Source organism: Cricetulus griseus, chromosome 8, assembly GCF_003668045.3.
Source record: "Cricetulus griseus strain 17A/GY chromosome 8, alternate assembly CriGri-PICRH-1.0, whole genome shotgun sequence".
Classification (NCBI taxonomy): Eukaryota; Metazoa; Chordata; class Mammalia; order Rodentia; family Cricetidae; genus Cricetulus; species Cricetulus griseus.
The window spans coordinates 32,166,798-32,184,087 of record NC_048601.1 but is presented as its reverse complement, the minus strand read 5'-3'; the positions used below and the strand labels follow the sequence as shown (position 1 = coordinate 32,184,087).

The window sequence follows — 17,290 nt, the reverse complement described above, 5'->3', positions numbered from 1 at the left end:
GAACATCAATGGCAGTGCCAGTGTGAAAACATTCAACTCTTGCCATAATGAAGATCCACCCCCCACAACACATACACACATTGTCAGTAGCCTCAAAGCACAGCAAAAAGTCAGTGTCCACAGAGATAGTCTATGCAAAGGAGAAGCCATAAATGGTTTCCCCAGCAACAGACTCATTGCTATAGCCTGGCCATATGTGCTGCTGTGTGTGAAAGCTTGTGTGTCTGGGCTGGGCAGTGGCTGAGGGGTCGACAGGGGACAAGCTAGCTTTGAAATGCCAAACAAAGGCAGGGAAAAACTGGGAATTGAAGGCATTTTGCACACAATAACAAATTTTATGACAAATGCAATATAAAGATTTATAGCCTTTATTCAAATACTCTCAAGACACTATTTCAAGGAAATTACAAACTGTGTATTCATTGATAAAATCCATTTATTTCATTTTTTTTGTTTGTTTGTTTAACAGCTGGGATTCAAAGTGTTAGAGATCTGCCTGACCCCAGTGGAAAAATACTAACAGAAATAATTGTTAGATGCCATTTCAGAAGCATATACATATGTTTCAGAGTTACTATGACTGTTACCTTACCTTACAGTACTTCCTTTCCTGACTTTTCAAAAATTATAAAACTAACTTTGTGACTTTATATTATAAACCTACTCTATATGTAAAACACAGGTATGTCTAACAACCAAAAACATTTAACTTAGGTACTAACCAGTAACTGCTGGTGGCCTGGCATCAGGCACGCATATGAAGAGGGTGAATTGTGACAAAAGCATATATACTCTTACCAGCTTGTTACCATCAAGAGGACAAAAAGAAGCTGTTGCCGGGGTTGGTTCCCCAATGGAAAAAAGTGAAAAACGACTTTAAAATATCCTGAAATAGAGAAGTCAAGCCGAGGCAAACATCCCCACTAAGGAATGTGTGCGTTGGGCAAAACAGGTCAATGTGGTTTTAGGGGAGAAACATCTTAAAGGAAAGAAGCAACTGACCAAGAAGGGTCAAGGTTCATTTCACAACTTTTCTTTTTTTTTTTTTTTCTAGAAAGGCAAAGAAGAATGAAAATAAATTATTATATTTAGCATTAAACATCTTCCCTGGGCATTGCTAAATATGAAAGCACACATGGCAATAAAAAACATCATATTCTGGTCACCATATGGAAAAGCTGACAAAAGCCCATACTAGTTCCTATTCCGCTTGTTTCTTGGTTCAATCTCAGCACTTTCGATGGCTCTAGTGCGGTGATTCTGTTGTGGGTTTATTTCTCTGTTCTGATCGTTTCTGCAAACAAGAAAAATAGAGATAACACATCAGAAAGTAATGGTCATTGTTCCGTTGGTTCTCCTGTATACTAAGTATTCTCACATGCAGGATTTCAACAAAGCCTTCAACTGCCCCCTCTTCTAGAGACACAGCTATAGCTTTTATTATCACTATAATTAGCATTCCCATTTTATAAGTATGAGAACAATGAATTTTCAAAGACCAAAAAAAGAGTCTTTCCCTTGATCAAAATCCAATAGCTTTGAAAAGCTATGTACAGTGGTAAACCTGCAATCCCAGCACTCGGGAGGCAGAAGAAGGAAGATCTGATTTTGAGGACAGCCTGGTCTACATTCTGAGTTCCAGGCCATACTGGAAATAGGCATGAATTCTATATCCAGACCTGATCTCAACAAACAGAGCTGGGGAGATGGCTCAGCCACTAAAATCTTGTCCTGAGTTCCATCCCTAGAGCCCTGTGGTGATCCGAATAAGAATGGTCCCCACAGGCTTGGTATTTGAATACCAAGTCATCAGGTAGTGGCACTACTTGAGAAGGACTAGGGGTGTTGCCTTATTTGAGTAGCTGTGGCCTTGCTGGAGGACATATGTCACTGGGGAGGGGGGCTTGGAGGTTTCAAAAGCCTAAGCCAGGCCCAGTGCTGCTCTCTTCTTGTTTCCATCAGATCTGGATGTAGAACTCTCAGCTACTTCTCCAGCATCAAGTCTGCTTGAGTACTGCCATGCTTCCAGCCGTAAAAGATTAAACCTCTGAAACTGCAAGCAAGCCTCAATTAAATGTGTTCTTTTATAAGAGTAGCCATGGTCATGGTGTCTCTTCACAGCAGTAGAAACCCTAACTAAGAGTAACAGAACTGTGCTGTTTTTCTGAGATGTTGTTTTTTACTTTTTTTTTTTTAAATGGAAAGTGCTGGATGTCTACAATTTTGTTCAAATGACTGCTGCTATTGATGCATAACATACTGCCATTATTGGTCTTTATAGATATAGATATAGATATAGATATAGATATAGATATAGATATAGATATAGATATATAGATATAGATGTAATTTGAATTTTTGGAAACTTTAGCTGTGCTGTCAACTTTGGAAAAAGTACCCCAATTTACCATGTTGAGTTGGCATTGTACAAAAATTAACAGCCATATTGGTCTAGAAATGTTGAACTTAATTTTTTTTCCATTTGTACAAGGGTAACACACTGTATTAAATATGTAAGGTGTTAAAAAAAAGGGGGGGGGATTTTGAGAGCCCATCCCTTGTGAAGGGAAGCTCTCTTGACCTGGTCACATGGGGAAGGGCCTAGGCCTGGCCTAGGATGATGTGGTAGACTTTGAGGAGCCCCTTTTTAGGGCCTTACCCTGCCTGGGGAGTGGAAGGGGGATGGCTAGGGGCAGGTGGGATGTTGGGGGGGAGGGGAGGGAGATGGAGAAGGGATTGACATCTGAAGCAAGCTTGTTCCTAATGTGAAATAATAAAATAAAAAAATGTAATTGATAGTGAAAATGTAAAAGCCAAGCACAATGGCCTGTGCTTGTAACCCCAGTACTGGGAAGGTAGCTAGGTGGCTAGATCCCTGGGCTGAGGTTCAGTGACAGCTGGCTTAACTTACCTAGTAAGCTCCCAGCCACTGAGGAGTCCTGTCTATCTCTTTCTATCTCCCTCCGTCTTCCCTCTCTCTCACACACATGACCCAAACAAAACCCAAAGAAAAAACAAGTCCCTCACACAAATTCCCTCACTTTGGGCAGAGCATCAGATAATGAAAGAGAGAGAGCTGCTATGTAATCAATGAAACTTCTCAAGAACCCTCCTTTCTCTTTCTTTCTTTGTTTTGTTTATTCTGATGTTGGTAATCAAACCCTAGGCCTCGAACATTTTCACCATGAATTCTTGTTGTTGGTGTTTGTTTTGTTGAGAAAGAGTCTTACTGTGTAGCTCTGACTGCCCTAAAGCAAACAACTTAGGCCAGGCTAGCATGAATTCTTAAGCACAAGGTAGCAGTCTGAGACGATCATGTGAGTCTATACACACTTGGAAGCCTCATTCCTGGACTGGGTGCTCGCTCATGAGAAGTCTAGGATGGGCCAGAACAGGAGCACCTACAGAGATAGTCCCTGAGGCAGGCAGAAAGCACTCTGCCTCCCGGGTGCTTCTCTTCTGTGAAGAGCAGGAAAACTCTGGTCTCTGGGCTCAGACAAACATCTCTGAGTCTCAGTGTGGAAAAAACGGGACCTGAAGATCTCACAGATGCTTTGGTCATGGCAGCCAGAACAAGCACTATAATCCAACCAGGCCAACTCTGGAATCTCCTGGCTCAACTTCCCAAATTAATGGCCACACAGAAGTAAGCTCTTCTCTAGGCACAAACACTGTTTAGCTCAGTCTCTGGCATCCTATACAGTATGTCCAATCTTAGGCTAAAATGAAGATATAAAAGAAGAAAGAGACCCCACTATCATGCACAAACAGCTGGTGCAGAGGCAGCCCACATACTGGACCCACCAGACCATGGAACTTCAAAATAACTGTGACCAATACACCAAGGGCTCTAATAAAAAAGGTAGGAAACATCCAGAGAATTTCAGCAAACCTGGAGATGATATGAAGAAATCACTTGGAAATATTGGGACAGTTCTAAGGCAACAGAGAAGAAGTATTTCTTCAAAGGACTGTCAAATGTAAGGTATAGAACTGATAAATGACTCGGATGTATCAACAAAAAAATCCTAACTGGGGGGCAGGAGAGAAGGCTGCTTGGTGGTTAAGAGTGCTTGCTCCAGAGCAAGATAGCTCTTAACCACCTTTAAAACCAGGTCCAGGGGATTCAATGCCCTCTTCACTTGCTCCTGCACAGGCGCAACTCACTCTCTCTCTCTCTCTCTCTCTCTCTCTCTCTCTCTCTCTCTCTCTCTCTCTCTCTCCTTCCTCCCCCCTCCCTCTCTCTCCCACACACACACATACACATATACATAAAAATCTTTTTTTAGAAATCCAAATAGAAACACAAAGAAAAAAGTGTGTGTTCTCACGTGTGTGCATGCATGACTAGAATCCCTGTAGAAGAAACAACTGTGGAAAATTAATTACATAGCTGTCAGTTTTCTAAAAATAATTAAAGACATCAAACAAAGACTAAAGGTGGTCAACTCACCACCATTTAACAAACAACAAACAGAAAGCACCTAGATACATATTCAAAGTGCTGAAAAACCTCTGGAGGCGGGCAGAGAAAAAGGAACATTCCACAGAGGGATGAGTAAGATTTACAGCAGGCTTCTCATAAGGAACCAAACAGACCTCATGGTGATACAGTAATAACTTGAAAGTGCCAGAGGAAAACCTGTCAGCCCAGAATCCACCCCCAGCAAAATATCTTTCAAACATGAAAGCTAAGGAAAGACATCTCAGACAAAAGCTAAGAGGATTGATGGCTAATACATTTAAGAAACAATGTAAGAAATATTAAAGGAAGCTTTTTACATCAAACAAGCTCGATCACCAGCTGTAAATCTGGGTCTATTTACCATGCACAGGAGTAAATATATGACAACAAGACCATGAATATAGGTTCTCATACACCAAGGGACATATGTGAAGGCTCACTGTGATAAATATGCATGTCACAAACCTCAGGACAAGCAACTATTTAAAAATAAAGGTAAAAAGCTGGGTGTTGGTGGTGCACGCCTTTGATACCAGCACTCGGGAGGCAGAAGCAGGCAGATCTCTGTGAGTTCAAAGCCACCCTGGTCTACAGAGCAAGTTCCAGGACAGCCTCCAAAGCAATAGAGAAAAACCCTGTCTAGAAAAAACAAAAACAACAAAAAAAGGTACAACAATAATAAGCCAATATTGGACATAAAATGAAATCACATGTCATTGCCTATTGATGGAAAATGGGTTCAGATAGGAGAAAAGGGAAGGAAGAGGCATTAGGGCAATAGGATTCTGCAGAAAGTACAGTTTATTTTTCACAGCATGGGCAGAGCCAGAAAACAGGCATCTGAACTGCTCAAGACCCAGTTCCCACAGGGTGACACAGAAAGGCCAGATGACACCAATATGGGCAAGCAGCTCATGTCGGAAAACTCTTTTTAATGGTCAGTATTGTGTCTCCTGTTTCTGGACAGGGGGTCTTTCCAATGCAAACACCCTGAATACATAGAAGAAGCATGTACACAAAGAGCAGTCACTGCCTGGCTTTTCAGAACAAAGAGAAAAAAGCAAGACTCTTAGATACATGTCTCACATCAATACCGACCCTGTTTCTACATCAGAGTGACTTCTAGAGAACTGAAATATACCACTTCATCAGCCATTGTGACCAACTGACAGGAACTGGCATTAGTTCATTCTATTTGTCTCGTAGAGAGTTTAATTAAAATTACTAGCAGTAGAATGAAGTGAATTTGCAATAGTAAACCCAAGTATGAGGCCAGAACCCCAGACCCAGCAAGCAGAACAATTCTATAAACCTTCAGTGACTACCTTAAAAAGCCACATAGAATCTTGGCAGTGACTCAACATACTCATAAATACCTTCCAGAGGCAATCAGTCACCTCAGCTAAAGTCAAGGACAGACAATTGAATGGTTCTTATTGTAGGACTAGCAGGGTATGTACATTCACAGCCCTCCCCGGTAACAAAAGGCAGCTTCTATCTAAAGGGCTCTTCACAGGTGTTTGAGGGCTTCCTAATCCACCAGTGGTGTTTCTTTGAATTCTTAAAAATTGATAATGATCGTCACTTGTGTGTTAGTCACGTTTCTGAGAGGAAGGAAAAATTAATACCTGGCTTCCATACAAGCAGCATAGTCTAGGGCACTCCCCACAAAAGTGCTCCTGGAAAGAAAGTAGTACTCATAACTGTTGGTTTCCCAGAAATGGCATCAGCATCAAGTGGGGTACTCGACTACACTTCCTAAGAGACTGTCTGGTCAGTTAGTAAAACATCAGGATAGTTTCTTACTCAGTTCAAATAACTGAATTCACTCCTGGTTTTTGAAGAGACTGCTAATACAACCCAATCTCATCTGTACATGCCACCAGCAGGGTGGGACAACTGAGCAACAATTTGAGAATGGAGAAAACAAAGACATCTGTAGGCAATAACATGGTTCTGTATGAGAAAGGGCAAGGATCTGCTGAACAGTTCACAAAAAGGCTATGGTGAATGAAGGCCAAATTATGTTCCAAGTCATCTGACAGAGGACAGCCGACAGGAAAACCTAAGGCACTTGCAGCCATTGGGAGAATCTCACAATGACATTTTTCCAGTGTGAAGAGTCTTCTACAGATTGCTCTGAACCTCAGTGCCTCTTTCTGTCTACAACTGCCAAAGCCTAGAAGTTCCTCTTTCAGATGCCAGTGTTATCAGTACTCCTTCCCCTCTACAAAAGTTAGTTAGAATGTCACCTGTTTAAATGATATACCACATTCATTCAGTCTTTTTACTCAAATGGATCAGATGCAGGAGGGATAAGGACATTTTATTCTCCACACTTTCGCCAGGGTGGGTCAAGGCAGGTCTTCTCAACAAATAATGTACTCAACCAAATGGTTTAGATTCTTCTGATTTAGAACAAAGGCTAGCAAATTTTCTACAATGGTCCAAATATTTTGGACTTTGCCGACTCTGCTGCAACTACCTGACTGTCGTAACATGAAACACCAAAGAAGCAATGTGAACCAACAGACAAAGGAATGTATGGCTATTTCTAACAAAACTTTATTAACAAAATCAGACAGTGGACAGATTTGGCTTATGGGCCAACATTTGCCAACCTAGGGCTACAACAACCCAATAAAATAAAGTTTAACTTTAGCCAAACTCCCACCCAGAGAGTATACCAATATAGCCAATCCAAGGATGCTATTTGGAAGGGGGGGAAGGAGGGAGGGAGAAAGGAAGGGGAGGGAGGGAGGGAGGGAGGAGGAAGGGAGGAAGGGAGGGAATTGTGTATGAAGATGATTTACAGGAGCCTGGAAGGCCAAACTCAAGTCATCTGGCTCAACTGCAAGCATTTTTGCCCACTGAGTCATCTTGCTGGTCCCAGAATTCTGAGGTTTTGAAACAGCATAACTCCAACACCATTTTTAAAATCACTAACCAGAAAGTGTCCAACAAAGAAAAGATATCTTTCTGAGGACAGTAGTATTTAATGATTAAGTCTATCAACACCTTGATCCTCAACTTTCAGCCTCTAGAGCTGTCGGAAATGCATTTCTATTGTTTAATGCATGATGCAACCACCCACTCTCTACCAGTACTGTCTCATTTTGCAGTAGGTTATCATAGATTCAAAGATCAGAAGAGCTTGGCAGAACCTACATGTCAAATGGAAATGACACACAGAAGAGTACAGTCAGTCTGACCCAAGGATCATCTCAGCTTTATACCAGGCCATAGTAGCTACACTACAAGAAACATTTTATTCCTTCCTCTGTCACCTTACACGTTTATCAAAAGTAATACCACCACCACAACAAATGAACCCTAATATAAACCATTACATTTATTAAAAAAGAAGTCTCACATTACCGAATTTAAAGCATTATCAAACACCAATTATTAAGTGTTAAAACGACATCTAAACAATCAATAAATACAAGAGTGATTCCAGAAACAAATCTATACACACTTATGAAATAGACATGGGTCATCTCTTTAATACCCAATGCTACAGCAATGAGAAAGCCTTATGCAAAAAAAGAACCATGGAATCAGTCATCGCAACACCTTCTGACACTTATAAAAATGTACTTGAAAGAAGTTACAAACCTTAATGTAAAACCTAATACCTGTAAGCCATAAAAGAGAAATCTTGGTGATTTTGGATTATAAGTTTCCTAGGTAGGACAAAATAGACATACTACATTTCTTCAAAATTAAAAGCTGTACTTTGAGAAACAGCACCAAGAAAACAAAAAGGCAAATAAATACAGAAAAGATGAGAATGAGGACCCCCCACCTTCCCCCCAAGCTTGGCGTTTTAGTGGGTCTAAACACTGTTCCTGATATAGCACTTTAAAAGAGCAGAGACGGGCTAGTGTGTGGAGAACATGAAAAACACACAAGCCAGAGGATTCCCACACTCTTTTGCTTTAGGAAATTATTCTCTGAGGAAGGAAGGAGGCCATTGATGAGTGGTGCACCATTGGCATACAATCTGCAGACCCACTGTAACCTGCATGGCCCTCTATCCACAAAGGGCTGTTATGAAAATGAGTCTGTGTCTGTGGCAATGTTTTGTCTTGTTTTTGGAGGGGGGTGAAATTTTACTCCTTATTGCCTGTGGTAGCTTTCCATTCCATCTTTTGCTTCATGTACTCTGGGACTTTTGGTACATTTATATATGTTCTCAATCATTTTGTCTTCTTGATAGATGGACCTTTTCAAGCATTATAAATGTCTTTGACTCTGTTATACTTTTTACCATTAAGTCTATCTTGTCCACACTATCTTTATGCTATATGGTGATATTTTGTTTATGATCTAACAAATAAAGCTTGCCTGAAAATCAGAGTGCAAAGCTAGCAGACAGTGTGGCAGTGGTGGCACAGACCTTTAATCCCAGCAGTAACACCAGTTAGCCATAGAGGCCAGGCAGTGTTGGAATACACCTTTAATCCCAGCACTCGGGAGACAGAGGCAGATGGATCTCTGTTAGTTCAAGGCCACCCTGGCCTACACGAAATTGATCCAGTCTAAAAGAGAAACAGAGCTCACACAAAGGTGATCCCAGCACTTGGAATGACATGCCTGTAATCCCAGCACTAAGGAGGTGGAGACAGGAATGATATGGCTGGACAGAGAGAGGAATATAAGGTGGGAGGAGACAGAGGCTCATGACAATTTGAGGACAGGTCTGAATAGTGGTAGAGGTAAGAAATCTCTAGTGGCCGCTTTGCTTCTCTGATATTTCAGCTTTCATCCCTTGATAGTTGGCTCTGAGTTTTTAATTATTAATACCAATTACAATGTTAGCCTTGTTCTTTTGCTTTCAGTATATTGGTGTCTTGAAATAAAAAAGTTGTCCTTTGTAGACAAAGCACAGGACATAGTACATCTTTTTTTTTTATTCTAATCCATTCTGCAGTGTCTATATTCTGATTGGGATGTATATAACCCAATCCTACAATCATTCATAAAGCAGAATTTGTGTGTCACTTTTTTTATTGTCATTTTTCTATTCCACCATCTCTGTCTTCTTTGGTGTTATCCAGATATCTTCTATTGTAGCATTTTAATCCACTTTGAATTTGTCTATTATCTTAAACCATCATCATCACATCATTATTTTTTATTTTGAACATAAGGTCTCATGTAGCCCAAGCTGGCATCAAACTTGATACAAAGCTGAGGATGTCCTTGAACTTCTGATCTTTTGCTTAGTAAAAAACACTGTTGATGAGGCAAGGAAAGTGAATTCTGAAAATGGCCTTTGAATTTAGAGGTATGGAGGTCTTCAAAGAAGGCTGGAAATGGAAGATTAAGAAACAGAAACTGCTCTTTTACCGGGACCCATCAAGATGGGCCACATTTGCACCAAGACTGTGAAGAAGGCGGCCCGAGTTATCATCGAGAAGTACTACACGCGCCTGGGCAATGACTACCACACCAACAAGCAAGCACATGTGCGAGGAGATCGCCATTATTCCCAGCAAGAAACTCCACAACAAGATAGCCGGCTATGTCATGGATCTCATGAGGATTCAGAGAGGTCCTGTGAGAGGCCTCTCTATCAAGTTGCAGGAGGAAGAGAGAGAGAGGAGAGATAATTATGTTCCTGAGGTCTCAGCCCTAAACCAGGAGATCACTGAGGTGGATCCTGACACCAAGGAAATGCTGAAGCTTCTGAACTTCGGCAGTCTCTCCAACCTGCAAGTCACTCAGCCTACAGTTGGGATGAATTTCAAAACACCACGTGGAGCCGTTTGAATCTGTTCTGTCAGATTTCCAATAAACCTGAAAACAAAAAAAACCAAACCAAAACAAAACAAAACAAAAAAAACAAAAAAAGAAAAAAAAGAAAGAGAGAAACAGAAACTGCAGGATGACATCACTACTAAGGAAGCGGAAATGAGGAACACCTGTGGCTGCAGAGGCTGCCACTGCACACCAAGAACAAAATGAGAAAGAGCAGGCTAAAAAGGGACAGGTTGCCTGTGTAAGAGAAAGAAGGACAAAGGGAGGTGGCTCCAGACAAGGGAGTAAGAAGGAGGCAGAAGGAGAAATTCACCTCAGACACAAGGAAGATATTTCTTTATTTACTCTGAGCCTGTGCTTAGCAAATTATCATACCATCCAAAAAATATTGTGGCCACAGAAGCAAGATCTACAAGTAACTAGATATTGCACCAGGACTCCAGTTCCACAGTGAAACCAGACAAGAAACACACACAACACAAATCTTTGCTGTCCCCCTGGACTAGTTAGTCTCTTCCATCCATCAGAAAGCACACATGTCTTATATAGAATCAGCTGCACAGCATTCTCATCTCTCAGACCCAAGCTCACACACTTGCTGACTATGAGAACTCACCTGTGAGATGCTTCCCAGGCTTCCTCTTCTTCCAGAAGGTCTCTTATGATGTCCGAACTGGAACTAAAAGGACATGTATCAGCAATGCCACACTGTGAGGTCTGTTCTGGCCCAAACATGAGTACTGGGGAGCTACAGTCAGTGGAGGACCAGGTGGCACAACGAGATACATAAGGGTAGGCATGTTCACCATCCACACTGTGAAGATGGTTTTGTAGCAAATACCTATGTAGAACCTCATCAAATTTGATCCCTTAAATATTTATAATTTATTATATATTCCAACCATTCCAAAAAGCCATACAATCTTTAGTGAGTTAGCAATGATAAAAACAATGAGGAAAGCTTAAATAAATCCCTCAACATAAAACCTGAGTCTAGACAGAGCAATGACATGAGGCTTTTTAATCTGTTATGTCAATCAGAGATCAAATTACAATTTAGTCGGTCCCCAGCACTATCAAAAAGGAAAAGAGAAAGAGATTGTATTTTAAAAACTAAATTCTAGTGATGGGATGTAACTGGCTTTTAGTGGCTTTTAGTCTCTTGGTAACCAACATGAAGTAGCACAATGCATGTGAGCAGTGCTACTAATGGAAATGTGTTATAAAAATGTGATCTAGCTTAAAATGTCACACTCTCTAGTGGTGCGTGGAAAACGAGGTCATAGGGAGCATGAATTACTCCTCTTAAAGAGAAAACTATTTGAGAGCTTTAGAATATTTTGTTCTCACATAATCAATGAAAACTACTTTAGAAAGGCCATGTGTCCACAGGATCAACACACTTCTCTAGACATTCTACATGGAATGTCATGGGAAACATACGGGACACTCAAAAACAAATGTCACCTAGAGAAAGAGTAACGGTAAGGTGAGAAAAAACTGGGTTGAAAATATTAAATGTGAATAATGTCTCTAATGATATACTAATAAACAACAAAAGCTTTAAATTATGGAGATTTAAAGTGTCAATGAAGCACTTTCAACCATTTCTGACAAATCATACTGAAGCAGCATTTGCCTATGATGCCTAGACAAAAGGCCACAGAGATCATCAAACAGCTATGCACCAAAGGTTTCACTCAATGTATTTCCCCAAGTCCTCTAGATTCTCAAGGAGCCTCATGCAAGGTCTGGGTGGAGAGGTTATCCAGTCATAGTACATATGTAACCCCCATACTTTTAGTTCATTCCCTGCGCATCTGAAAACAAGGAGCTCACTGGTATTAATAATTTCTGGTCCGTGGCTTGAAAAATATCCATAACAATAAGGAGCAGATGTAAATTCAATAATACTTTAGTTGTGTTTACTCATATAGCAGTACACACATATGATTTTTTAAAGTAGTAGGGCACTATCTTGTCCACAGCCAATTTCGACTTATCTATATATGCACGGCAATTATTCCTTTAGGTCCCTGTATTGCAGACCCCTGACATAGCCTGCCATAGTACCCAAGTATGTGCTACTATTTCCCACTGAGAAATGGTCCCTCTCAAAAGCTAGGTGTCCCCTGGAACAATGAACACTTCTTCATTAGTCAATTTCATCCAACGCTGGTTTGTAACAAACCTTTCCTATTAAACAACTACTGAAATGGAGCTTTTACTAGAAGAAGCAGCAGCATGGCAGAAAACCCTGCAGGTCGGTCAGCTGAGTTCACTAACTTGACTCTCTGGGAGGCAGACCAGTACACAGCACCTCACTGGGGAGGGCTCAAGCCCACTGCCACTGCCATTCCCACAGAAGCAGTTTTAAACCTTTTTGGTCACAAACTCTCAACTCTGGTGCCTCCTTATTATGCAATAACTGTTCTAATTGCAGATGAAACCTGCAGTTATTTACTCTTTCATGTTCCCTGGCAATGTGTCTGACAATATTTCTGGGAGTTGGAGAGATACTTAACTATGTTTCTGAACAGTGTCACGTGGTCAGAAGAAAGAGTAAAGTCTGCTTTTTGTCCAGGACCCTCACCCACCACCAAAAATATTTAAACAACATTAATTTAAAAAAAAAGGTAAGGGCCAGGCATGATGGCACACAACTTTAATCCCAGCACTGTCAAGGCAGACACAGGTGAACCTTTGAGATCTCCAAGTTGGAGGCTAGCCTGGTCTACAAAGCAAATTCCAGTTTCAGTCCTGTCCAAAAGCTGGTAGTCTGTGATTGGTTTTCCTAGGTGCTTTCAAATCAACCAGCACAGTCACCAGTTTGTTAAAGGGAATATGTGCGGTGCACATGGCATTCATTTGAGAGGCTCCTGAAGTAACTCCTCAGTGGAAACAGACTGTAGATTCACAAAGCACACACCAAGTTGCTTTCTCCTGTCTTCCATACTGATGCCCAGCCATGCTGGCAGCTACTGGATGTCCTCAACTTTCATTTCTTCCCACTACATCATATACATCTTAGACCCTCATGAGAATGATCACAAACTGATTGGTACAAAGTCAAGGAAGCATCAAGCTGACTAGCTATGAAGCTTCGGGGTCTATGGTACATCTACTACTTCAATTTCTGTCACCACTCAATACTAAAAGTTGGCAGGAACACATGGCAATCAATACCAGACAAAACTGTTCAAACCTGTCTAAAGTAATGTATTCACCATGTCCTTCTCAAAAGTCAGATGTCAGAAATTAAGCATACAATCTCATAATTAGGACTTTACAAAGGGACTACCACACATAAGTTAATGTTACTAAAATTATCACTTGAAGATTTCATTCCTGTAGACAGAAGCAATTAATATTTTTGAAATTTTGTTCATTTTAATATGCTTTTAAGATAAAAAATTCTAAATACCATTAAGACATCTAAAAAAAATCTTAGGATTAATTTAATTGCTCAGTCTGATATACCCGGGTCAGAGCATGTGCAATCCTAAACAAACATAACTTTTACATCTAGAGCAAGGAACTTCTAAATAAACTTTGGCATCTCTACTAGCTAGGTTTGTAACATTTAGAAGACTGTAATTTAAGAAGCTAGATAAGCAGGAGGTCTGTCACATGAAAAGTACAACATAACTATGGAAGAGTATTGAGATTGTGTTCTCTGATGTGGCCATCTGTCCAGCTATTGTGGACATTATTATATAAATTACATGTGAGAAAGTCTCACTGCAATTATATGAATCTTAAATTCTGAATTCCCAACTGGGTTCATCCTTGCTCTCTGAACATTACTTCTAAAGAAAAAGCTATTTGCATATTCCCTTTCTAGCACACAATTTCATCTAGCATTAAAGATTTTACTACCAAAGCTGACAAGATGTCAAATACTCCTGCAAAGCAATGATGTAAAGTTGGGTTGGGGGGAGACGTGCACAGATTTCACTGTCAGCATTGCTAAGAAGGACTTCCATTCTGTCACTAAATGTTCAACCTCAGGCAAGTTCTAGAACCTTTCTAAACCTCAAAGCCCCTATCTCTAGTCAGGACACATATTTTCCAGGGATATTTTTAAGATGAATCAATACAGCACACTAAATGTTTAGTACAGAGGTTGGCACATAGTAAGTGCTCAATCAATGTTGCCTCCACTTTCATAAAACAGGTTTGAGCCTAGATTTTCCAAATAACTGTCACAGCACTGCTTCAATTTGCCCCAGGAAACCTGATAACTATATGCACTACTTTAATCTTTGATTCCCACTGTTTCTATGACACCAGGTGCAAAATCATCAGAGCCTGTTATTTATCCGGCTTGGCAGGTACGCAGAGTACAGCACAGTAGGAAAAAACCCAAATGTTTGCTATAAAAATCCTGTGGATTAAAGATTACTTACAAGTGGAATTTTCTATTATCTAATAGCTACCTGCTTCCAAGTGTCTTCCTTGTGGCAATAATTTGAATGTGTTTGGGGATATGCAGCACAACCTCCGTCAGCACAAATCACCAGAGTGTTCATTAAAAGGATATAAAACCTGGCAAACAATGGTCATTGGTAAACCCTAGCATGAATCCACTACCATGAATCCTTCCTCACAGCTTGATTTCCAGTAATCTGTTCTGTAGGGTGAGCCAATAGCTTATATGCTAAATACTATAGTGGTGAGCTAACAGTGACATAAAATAGTCAACATTCATAGACTTTTTACAAAAATCACTGGATGATGACAAAGGTTACCATTGTTCTGAATAACACCAACCACTGTGATAATTACCTTACACACACTAACTTTAAGTGAGACCTGCTCTAGATTGCTTACCATTTACAAGATGGACAGAAAGATTAAAGCAGAAAATTAAAAAAAAAAAAAAAAAAAAGGAATTCAGAGATCATCTTCTTTCTGTCACCCATGCTGCTATAGCCAGTGGAAGCAGAAACTCAAATACTCTAATACCTCCCCAACATTCCTATCAGCAAGGTTTTACCAGACAACCAATTGCAAGCTTCATAGATAAAGCATGGTTAAGAAGAGCTTGGTTGAGCTCCAGGAGATCTAGAAAACTAAGACGACAAGGTCTTAGATGACAGGTAATAAAAGGAATGTGTTTATCCAATCTTACAAAACAACAGCAATGAAATTCACATTTACTTTACAAAGTAGTCCCAATACATGACCAAGTAACCTAGAAAGGCTGGCAAAGCAAAATCAGATTTCATTTAATCAACAAGTAAGAGAAACACCACCTTCTATACGACACATCTTTGTACATGCACAGAACCAATGACTGAGCTAACTGCTATAATGGAACAAAGACAACTGACTTCATGGTAGTAAAAGAAATCCACGGTCTCCAAACTAAAAGACAGTCTAACTTAGTTACCACCCAATGTAAGCACTTTTGAAAGTGCAAATGGTACTAGAGAATTATTCCACATTCCTATTTTTATTTTCTAGAAATGTTCAAACAACCAAATTTGCTAGGTGAATAAATGAACTGTTTCCCTCAAAACTGATATAGCAAAACATCAAACAATAAAGTATGTTATTAAAAAAAAAACTGTGGCCATATTAAATTCATAAAATGTCACATTAGTAACAGCTAAAAGCTGAATGTGATGCCAAACTTTCCAAGTATAAAAAGCATTTTTAAAAATTCAATGCCAATATTAATTTATAAAATACACAAATTATAAAACCTCATCAATACATCTGTCTTACCTCAGTGTCAACACCACCAGCTTTTATTAGTCAACATATTAACACCTAAGATACAATGACTTTGAAATTTTATTTCAAAGGGTGAAATGAGAGAGAGAGAGAGAGAGAGAGAGAGAGAGAGAGAGAGACTTGAATCCCTGTTCCAATCTAACTAGGCTACATGAAATCCCCCCCCCCCCACACACACACACACAGAGTCTTAAATCCTTGTTCCCATCTATCCTGGTCCCAGTATCTGACATGTAACAACTTTTATTAGCTTTTCTTATTTTTAAACTTACTTATTCCTCAACAGTGCATTTCTTATTTTTTTAGTTTGTTCTGTGCTAAATCAAATAAAAGCACTCACTATATTCCTCCATTTAGAATAAAAGCAGTAGGCTACATTTGCTGTTCCAAATTTTAGTCTTTTAGATAATTAACGTATTCTAGCAATCTCTTAACACTTAGAGATATCCCATTAACAATCACATGGTACTCCAGTAGGCGGATGCACTACTTAATCAACTAGCCTCCAAGGATGAAAACCTGAGAGCATCCCAGTGTTCTTGAGTAATGCCCAGTGTTCCGTTCTTTTAGCTTTAATTATATGTATGGGTGGTTTGTCTCTCAGTGCAAGTGCCCACAGAGGTCAGAGGCCTGACCTGCTTGCCTCTGCAGTGCTGAGATTAAAGGTGCATGCCACCAGGCTTGGCCAGTGTTCAATTCTTAATAATGCAATGGAGCCAGGCAGAGTTGAGCAGACCTGTAACCCTAAGTCTTGGGAAGTAGAGGCAGGAGGACCAGGAGCTCAAGAACATCTTCAGTATATGATTTAAAGCCAGCGTAGACTACAGGAGAGCCTGATTTTGGGGTTTGAGGTGGAGATAGGTGAAGCAATGATATAATGGGTAGTGGCTAAACCTGGGTAGACCCTGTTGTATGAGGGTAAGGTATATTGGTAGGACACTCATCCACATAACTAGTAAAGCTAAAGCAGCTGTATTTTCAGTTGATCTCCTCAGAGTCTCTTCCCCATTGGTTGTTCTGTACAGCATTCTACCAGTACTGTCCCTATAGCTGTACAGTAACAGTGTGCAACAGTATAACTGTCCCTACAGTTGAGCCCTCAAACATTAAGATACTTGCTAACCTTACAGATGAGAAATGCTTTCAATCTGCCCTTCTCTTTTGGCTTCTGTCCACTCTTCTGTTTCCAGATCCCTTCCTTCCCAGTTTCCAAATACTCAGAAAGCATGTCTATGTTTGAATGTTTTCAAAAAGATTAAATCTCTATAAATAAAAAAAATTACCATCTCTTCTTTTATGTCCAAAGCATTCCTACCA

The 17,290-nt window shown here is 40.1% G+C and overlaps 1 protein-coding gene and 1 pseudogene across 3 annotated transcripts in view; one reads left to right on the top strand and one right to left on the bottom strand.

Moving 5' to 3' along the window:
* Nucleotides 1-352: 352 nt before the first annotated feature.
* Nucleotides 353-17,290, bottom strand: part of Rad18 (RAD18 E3 ubiquitin protein ligase) — a 76,605-nt gene continuing 59,667 nt past the window's right edge. Inside the window, exons 12-13 of one of the 3 annotated variants that reach the window (XM_027429037.2) lie at nucleotides 10,848-10,910; nucleotides 353-1,294 (exon numbers count right to left, since the gene is read on the bottom strand). In XM_027429037.2, coding sequence (XP_027284838.1) covers nucleotides 1,195-1,294; nucleotides 10,848-10,910 — 163 coding nt within the window. In that variant the 3' untranslated portion in view covers nucleotides 353-1,194. The remainder of the gene's footprint in view (nucleotides 1,295-10,847; nucleotides 10,911-17,290) is intronic. The other 2 variants (XR_003487612.2, XM_027429038.2) reach the window with 2 other exon arrangements.
* On the top strand, nucleotides 9,835-10,278 carry LOC100758027 (annotated as a pseudogene).